Raw genomic sequence first — 9,092 nt, 5'->3', positions numbered from 1 at the left:
TTACTTAACTTAAACGTAAAACGTAAACGAAATACTACACATAATTAACGTTAACTACTACTACTACTATTAAGTTAGTAGTACGTAGTAGTATTAGTGTGTGTGTGTGTGTGTGTGTGTGTGTGTGTGTGTGTGTGTGTGTGTGTGTGTGTGTGTGTATGATTTCAATTAATGGTTCACCTCTCATTGTATTGTTATCTTATTTTCGGTTTTGTTGCTGATGGGCTTTATAACAGCAATTTTGCTGATGCCTAATCATTTGCCCGCTACTAATGATTATAGTATTGTATTTTATTTTTTGTTATGTCTACTATAGTCTATTGTATCATATTTTATGTCTATTACTCTGTTAACATATAGTCTTTCTCATAAAGCTTCGCAATAAACTAAATTAAACTAATTAAACTAATCATGATTTTCTTTTCTTCTATTTCTTTCTCTCCGTATTTCAGCTTCTCGAACATTTAAATGGCCCTGAAAGAGAAAACGGAAAAAGAAAGAAATGAGATAGAAGTTTAGATGGCGTTACTGGGCAACTTACTTACTTCGTGCATGCGCACTTCATTTTGGACAACAAAATCAGGAGAATTGCGCTACTATATACTGTGACTCTATTGCGCATCAGCTTGATGACGTCACATTCGTGCAAATTTGGTCTTTTCGGAGCGCTTCGCTTCGATATAATAGCTGCACATTAAATGGGTGCGTTCTAGGTTACGCATAAAGCGCATGATATCATTTTATTCTTCTTTATTATTTGATGAATAATAAAGACAAATGATGCTTCATGCGTAACTCGGAAGTTAAACACTCAATGTTAAACAAGGACAGATAATGAATCCGAGACATCGTTTTGAATTCGAGGCGCGACGTTTTCGAACGCAGCCGATGATTGCTTGCTGTCACAAGCGTGATTACTTGATATTATTGCGAGATCATAGTTGTGGTTATTTGACAGCCTGTTATTTGATATAGTGAATCTGATATTTGATAATGTTTCATATTTTTTTATTTGTACGTAATCTTCCTCTCAAAATTTCTCAAAATTTTTCTCTATTATTAAACATAAACTGTCCCTTAACAATTTTTATATTTAATAAATTAATACATTAATACATTATATAATCGTATGTGCAAAGCATTTTATTTTTTACACATTTACATGAAAATTCTTTAAAATACTGATTGATTTAAAAATATTACTGTGTGTTGAAAATTTTGTCCTTTAATATTTTTTAATATAAATACTCAAAATTTCGTATCTATTTGTAAATAACAACAAAAATTAACTTACATCTCTGCACTTTTCCATAATTTTAATATCAAATTGCGCATAATTCATTAATGTTATTATGCTAATATTATTAGATAATTCAAATTTGCCGCTTAGTGATGACACAGTCTAGGAATCCTAAAAGTAGAACTTAGCCAATGCAGACTTGACTTTGCCATGTTGTGAAATCGGATGTGAGAATGAGAGAAGCGAATATGAAAGAGGAGCGACACCAGTTTGCTAAGATTCTCATCGAAATTGGCGTTGATATATTGGCGCATATTTCCAAGATCACGTGATTTCCGGTATCATAACATCATGTCAGGCTTTGGCCGATCTCTACTTTTAGGATCTAAGTCAAATTGCAATTCTCATTGGCTGGATCTTGGGATGCGCAAGAAAATATTCTTGTATTTCTATCATGTTAAGAAGCATGATTTAAGTGTTTATAACATCACATTCATGTGATATATAGGATATAGCAGAGCAAGAAATGTACCTAACATTTTACTTATTGATTTACTTAATGTACACTCACTACTAAAAGCAACAATTTTTTTTTAATGGGTTTTGAAATGCAGTATTCATTGAGTGATTGATTCTTACTTGGATCTTATTCTTATGGATCCATAAATAAGGGCCAGCTCGGTGAATAGGTTACATTCTGATAACCATAGAAAAAAAAACTGTTGCAATCTTTTAATCGGTGATTGTATGTAATGTTTTAATTAATGTATGTAACGTTTTCTCGATGCATGTAATATTTTATTTGGAATTAAAAATATGTTTTATTGACATCGATCAAGTTCGACCATCGCTTCAGCATCCTCTTAAAGACTCATATACTTTTGTGCCCTGCAGCCGATTTCTCTGAGTAGTGCAATAGTTAAAAGAAAAAAATTTTTTAATTATTTTTCAATGTCCGCTTTTAATATCCGTCATTTAGTATTACATTTTGTGTAATTCACATTTGATCTCCATGGTCATCAAGAAGAATGTTTAAATTTTAATTTGAGCTGTGGTTCATCTCGATACGATGATTTTTCATTGAGTTATCGTTATTTGAAAATATTAAAAATTTATGCTAAAATTCAATGATCCGTTTTTCTGCCAGTGAGTGTACATATTTAAAATATTAAAAAGTTGCATGAAAAAGAACAATGACGAATTCAATTTTGATTTTATATTTGTGGATGCGTGCGTGCGTGCGTGCGTGCGTGCGTGCGTGCGTGCGTGCGTGCGTGCGTGCGTGCGTGCGTGTGTGTGTGTGTGTGTGTGTGTGTGTGTGTGTGTGTGTAGATTATTGATTATTTTCGATTCTATATGATTATTATTTTTATTTGTATGTAATACCTTGTGATTTTTCTAAAGCTTCTTTGGCAGAATTCATTTCCGCTTCTTGAATACTATGTCCTGAAGCCGTAGCTAAACGTTTTCCTTGGAAATATACAGCGACTGTATAAACCCTTGTATTAGTTGGTCCTTTACACTCGATGACTCTAAAGAAAAAGCAAGCCATATAAGAATGCCGTATAAAAATAAATTTTTTGCATCATTTGTTTCTTATATTTCTAGGAAAAAAGTTTAGACATTTACAAAAATAAATACTATATAAATACTATATACATATATGTAATTTTACAGAGGTCTTTTCATAGGCAAAAAAATAAAAAACTTACTTGTACACGGGAATATCTGGTTCACCACCATCCATAGTTCTTAAAGTTAAGCAACATTGTTGTAATTTGCTCTTTGGATCATTCCAGTCTTGATTCATAATAAAATCTTGTAAACGTGGGAAGAAACATACATCACAAAATACGTGACAATATTTTAAACCCTTATCGACATAAAGTGCGCCAAGAAAAGCTTCTAATAAATCTGCTCTGTCTTTTGTTTTCAATTCAGCTTTTGGATTCCCATAAAGCGCATACTGAGTCATACCGAGGTCGTCACAAACGACTGCTTGCGTTTTATTATTTACGAGAGAGCTTCGTAATAACTGCAACAAAATGATTATAAATTTAATAGAAAAAAAAAAAAAAAACACAATTTACGAATAACGCTTACCGATAAATGTCCCTCATGATGTTCTGGAAAGTACTTATACAAGTATTCAGAAACGATAAGCTGCAACACAGTGTCTCCTAGGAACTCTAATCGTTGATTAGATCCTAATGTTAAATTAGTATATCCTATACTACGATCTGTGAACGCTCTAGCAAGAAGACGAATATGAGTGAATTCTATTCCAATTGATTCCTCGAACTTGGTTAATTTCTGATAACATAAGATAAAGAAAAAGTGATTTCATAGTTGAAAGTTTGTTCAAATGCTGATTAATACCTGTAATAGTTCAAAGCTGGAAATCCATTGTCTATCTCCTGTCGGTTCCTGTTCTTGAAGAGGATGTCGTGGATAATTGACCCAAACTTTGGCAAGATCCTCTTCACCTTTAAAAAGCGTCTCCCCAAAAACCCGATCAGCCACTTCTATTCCTCCGTCAAGAAATAGTGAACCCATCAACGCCTCGAAGCAATTCGCCATTGCATGTCTTAGCTCCAAGTCGTGACAGAGATCGCTACCATGAGCATAAAGCATATACTCTTCTAAATTCAATTTCTTCGCCAATACGGCGAGATGCTGATTTTGCACAATTGCTGCTCTGTAAGTAGCTAAACCACCCTCCTCCAAATCCGGAAACATGTGGAAGAGGTGAATAGAAGTAAGGAACTCGACAACCGCATCACCAAGAAATTCTAGCCGTTCATTATGCGCTATCGATGATTCTGTTTCCGTTTTCGCGCCGAATCTGGACATTATGTTTATCAGAGTGTTGATACCGCGCTTACGCGTGTTCATATAATGGATCCTACGGTCGCCATACTCGGGCTGTCTTATGCCGCAATTCGTTAAGGAATTCCGCGCGTGATCCGGATTTGTGCCAAAATTCTCGCGGTAGCTGGGATGTGTGAGAGCTAGCTGGAGTAGATACCTGTTCTTGAATTCGTACCCTAATGTGCGTTCTAGATTATCCAGAGATTTATGGAATCTCAAATGGCAGACTAGTACTGGTATTAACATCGCATGTTGTACAATGTCGCACATAATGCCAGTTCTGTAAAATCCTTCGGAGCTGACATCGACCGTGACATCGCGCTTCATTTTGCTCTGAGTACGTAACTCTTGCAACTTATTTTCCTTTGCTTCTAATTTTCTCTTATCTTCGAAGGATGGTTTCGACATGTTTGCGAGTAGATGTCGAAATTTCACGTAATCTCTCCAGGCTTTTTGGTAACTGATAAAAAGCATATTCATAGATATAGAACTATATTTAAAAGACAAGCTTTATGTATTAAGAAAAATGTAACTTGCAAAAAATTGAAAAAAAGGTTTCTTATGCACTCATTAAATTTGATCACTTCTAAAAAATTTAATAATTATTTCAGGTAAAAAATGTAATAATTACTCTATAGTACTATAGCACATAATGATATTAAAATAAAGTTATGTACTGCATATAATCAGAAATACATAACTTTAAATTAATCGAAAATCGAAATATATTGATGCAAAAATTTCATTGTATAAAAACTACTAAAAAGTACCAAACAAGAATAAACCAAATCTTGAAAATTGGATTCTAATCTTATTTGATTTAAAATTGTACTAGCTTATCCTAAGATAACTTACTCTGCATTTCCTGCGTAACTAAGTTGTGGTGGACGGATACCAAAATGAACTATCTCGGGATAAGCAAGCAGTGTCTTATTGCATAATTCTTCTTGATTTCTATCCAACTGATCAACGCGAACGCTGCACGGTTTCTTTCCTGGATAAGTCACAACCATTCCCTTTACTTCATCAGCAAAATCTTGCCATTTATATTGTGGCATCGCCACTAATCTTGATAGATTGTCTGGATTTATTAAGAGAGTACTACTCTTTATCAAATAATTCAGAACTTCGTTCATTGATAGAATCTCTTGACCATTGTCAGTCAAGTCACGTACAAATCTTGGCATAAAATGAAACTGTCCGCAGCCAGATTTGTCCTGTGCTGCATGTAAATCAAAATCAACGAGTTCCAAAATCTCTTTAAATAAATATATCTCTGTAAAAATTTAAAATATTTTGGTTAAGTTAGCTAACATAAAAGAAATATTTTTTATGTAATAGAACAAACTACTTACGAAAGAAATCTAGTTCCTGTATTGTAAAATTTTCCGGCAATTTCTCTTCTATATATAGAATTGTATATTCAATATTAAATCTTATAACTTTGCATGTAGGTAACTTAACCAATGGGAAATGAGAAAGCATGGAGAAGCCTTCAAATATAAATTCATGTTCGTCATGTTTAATAATCGTCGGTGTCTTTGTAAGAAAATTTGTCGGTGGACTAATAGTTATTCTATAATGATATAATTTATCTGCATTGTTCGTATTTAAATCACACTTGTTTATCGCACCTTCTCCAGCATAAATCCCATGTCGTATTCCTGAACGTCTCGATTTTGCACTGCATCTACATAATGGACCATCATTCATCTATAATTTAAAAAAAACACTATATTTTGAAATGTTAAGGCTAATGTAAAAAACATATAAAACATTTCTCGATATTACTTCGCCAGGATCATTAAACCACATTTCAGGATGCAATCTTTGTGGATGCTGTTTCTTTGCCATTAATTCTTCCATTGTTCTGTCATCTTCATCCATAGAATTGTCGCTATCGGAGGAAGAGCTGCTACTGCAAGCTTCAGATTTATGACGACAAAGACGTGCTCTTGTTTTTCTTGGAGGTGGTTCATAAGGAGGCTAAGTAAGATAACATATTATAGTTATATAATTTCTTTATATAATTATGGAAATAAATATACCTGCAATTCTCTAGCTGCAGCTGCTCTGTCTATTAACACTTTCTTAAATGTTATACATAATTCTTGTAGTTTCAAAGTACTTTTCACTATTTTTGAATTATTTTCATCCCTAACATAATACAAATCTGCTGGCGATGTGCGTGTCCAAATCTTTTTTTCACTTTCAAGTAAACCTTTAGATCCCAATACTGATAATTCATTTAGTTTTCGCTTTATATCCTTACTTGTTGCACAATAATTACGCCTAATGTAAAAAAATAAAAAAAATAAATAAGAAGGAGTATACAGCCACATACGCAAGATGTTTTTCGCACAAGTCATATATTTAGAATTTTACATGTAAACGTCAAGTCGTGACCATCATCAGTATCATAAAGAAAATGTGAGATATTAAATAATAAAATTGCGCATTAAGATGTTGAAATACAAAAATCCGAAAATTAATCCTGTTTTCTTAATCTTTTTGACAATAAGATTCAAATTTATTTCTTGATAATTGTATGTTAAACACGGGATTATCAGATTCCATGTTTTCACAACTATCAAATATAATGTGATGTTATTATGCGTTATAATGCAATGTTATTTGGTATAAAGAAAATTAGCTTGGATGGAAAAATTTTCAATCCGATAGTAAGACTGCTATGTACATAATTACACAAATTTTGTACATAGCTTACTATCGAATTGAAAATTTTTTTATTTACATCTGACATTTTCTTTATTGTATTAATTATGATCACGACCGAAACATTTACATGTAAAATTTTAAATATATGACTTGTGCGAAAAACATCTTGCATATGTGGCTGTATACTTTTTATTTATGTTTCATGTTATCGAGCCATCTCTAATAACTTTTGTTTAAATTAAAAAAAATGTTTATTTAAATTTTTTAGACACATTATGTATAGTTTTTACAAGGAATATGGAAGAAGCAAATAAATTTTGACTAAAAAAAAAGCATTGGAGATATATTTTGCGGTATGAAAATAGATTGTATGAACAAGTATAAGAAGACAAGCAGGTTCATAAAATTGGACAAAGATGATGTGAAGTAGGCTTTAGAATGAAGAATTGAATACAATTAAAAGCAAGATTCTAAAGAAATAAAAAAAAGAAATAGATAAGGAAACAAAGAGAATGAAGGGGAAAAGAAAAAGCTTTTTTGCTTCTTATCCAGTTTTTTATTTTATGTCGCCTGAGATAAACATTAACAAACTTTGGAAGAAACAGGAAACATAGCAAGAAATACAATTGTCGATAAAACGGTTGTAAAGAGGAAAGAAGCAAAAGGAAAAAAGCAAGAAACAGGAAACAAAGCGCACATTATAGAATTGGCTTTAGATATATAGATACATGGAACAAGTATTATGAAGGAGAAAAAATGAGTAGTGACTAAATAATAAGCATTAAGAAAGTTTATAAGAAGCAAAATTGTGATATATAAGTTAAAAGAGAATGTTTGTATAGATTTGACTTTTTGTGACAGTGATAGACTTAGAATACAGACTTAGCAATAGCTAGGTTAAGTAACTAGTTTAATTAATTAAAGTAGATATATAGAGAAAATAAGTTAAAAATATGGATGAGTAGGTTAAGTTTTTATTTATTTATAAATGATATCTCTTCTTGTTAATGTGAGTAAAAGTAATAAATCTATAACTCTTGCATGTAGAAAGCATGTAGGATTGTATAGAATAAAAATCAACAGTAATCGATTTCTTTTTTCTAGAAAAATCAGTTTTATAATATGTAAGAATATATACAAAAGTCTTACCTATATTTCTCTAACAATATCTCTCTCTCAGTAAGACCTTTTGTTCGTTTACTGTTATTAGTTGGTATAATGTCCTTGGTTAAATGAGACTCTCGTGATTTTGATCTTTTCCTATTTCTATTGCTTATGTATGATTCTTCTGAGCAAGATGTATGATTTCCATGTTGTTTAGATTTTTCAAAATGCTTGCTATCATGTGAAGAGTCTCGCAAATTAGATATTTCCCTATTATGATGACGATATTTGTCTCTGTAATCTTCATATTGTGATTTGTATACTTTTTCATGTGTACTATGTGGACTTTTAGATTTCTGTTTATTAATTGCATGTTTGGACATTTCCCTGTTATTATACCTCCATTCTTCCATTCTTTGTGATGCTTCATATGTTTGCGTCAGATGTAATCTCTCTTTGTCATTATACTTTGTTGTACTTGTATCATACCATGAAGTAGATGCATATGTTGTCCAACTCGTGGAAGAGTTGTTAGAGTACCATTCATTACCAGTATTATCATTGTATACATTTTCAGATTTCGTATTCCAATTGGCATAATTTTCATTCATATATTCTTGTGCAGAATCTATTCTGCCATAATACTGATCGCCACACTGTGAATTCATTTGGTTCTGATAAGGGATATTATTGGAGAAATTGGTTTCATTTTGATAGGTATTAGGTGCATAGTACATTGAATTTGTCAAAGGGGGAACATCAGGGGGAATATTATTTGATATAGTTGAAGAAGGAATATTTGATACATCAAAAGAAGTATTTGGAGGAGGTACGCTGTAGGAATATGACGAATTATAATTGGGAGGTTGAGAATAATCAGAAAAATTTGATATCTGAGGAGTTGGATAATATTGTGTGTTCTGTTGAAACATCTCGGTATTCCAACAATATGTCTGGTCCATATTCATCATTGAGGGATCTGTCATTTTTATGAAATTATTTCCCTTGAAAGTAATTTTTAAGAAAAGATGCAAAGCTCAATATGTATAGCATGTTATTCTGATAATCAGAATAGTAAAAATTTACTAGAACTTTTTCTATCCTTTATTTTATACCTATTGGGACAATACTTCTTTTTTTAATTATAAATTAAGTGTATTCAATTAAGCATTAAAACTTTAACACATTATAATTGCTT

At 31.9% G+C, this 9,092-nt stretch overlaps 1 protein-coding gene across 1 annotated transcript in view; it reads right to left on the bottom strand.

The window, feature by feature from the left end:
* The window catches only part of LOC105620483 (ribonuclease 3), a 29,531-nt gene extending 20,651 nt beyond the window's left edge, over positions 1 to 8,880 (bottom strand). Inside the window, exons 1-9 of the mRNA XM_012201974.1 lie at positions 7,940 to 8,880; positions 6,160 to 6,403; positions 5,903 to 6,097; positions 5,467 to 5,824; positions 4,967 to 5,387; positions 3,620 to 4,571; positions 3,344 to 3,553; positions 2,953 to 3,275; positions 2,627 to 2,772 (exon numbers count right to left, since the gene is read on the bottom strand). Of these exons, the coding sequence (XP_012057364.1) occupies positions 2,627 to 2,772; positions 2,953 to 3,275; positions 3,344 to 3,553; positions 3,620 to 4,571; positions 4,967 to 5,387; positions 5,467 to 5,824; positions 5,903 to 6,097; positions 6,160 to 6,403; positions 7,940 to 8,880 (3,790 nt within the window). The remainder of the gene's footprint in view (positions 1 to 2,626; positions 2,773 to 2,952; positions 3,276 to 3,343; positions 3,554 to 3,619; positions 4,572 to 4,966; positions 5,388 to 5,466; positions 5,825 to 5,902; positions 6,098 to 6,159; positions 6,404 to 7,939) is intronic.
* Between the last annotated feature and the right edge of the window lie 212 nt (positions 8,881 to 9,092).

Source organism: Atta cephalotes, assembly GCF_000143395.1.
Source record: "Atta cephalotes unplaced genomic scaffold scaffold00027, whole genome shotgun sequence".
In the NCBI taxonomy this organism is placed as follows: domain Eukaryota; kingdom Metazoa; phylum Arthropoda; class Insecta; order Hymenoptera; family Formicidae; genus Atta; species Atta cephalotes.
The sequence above is the reverse complement of the archived record's forward strand: the minus strand, read 5'-3'. Positions and strand labels throughout refer to the sequence as shown.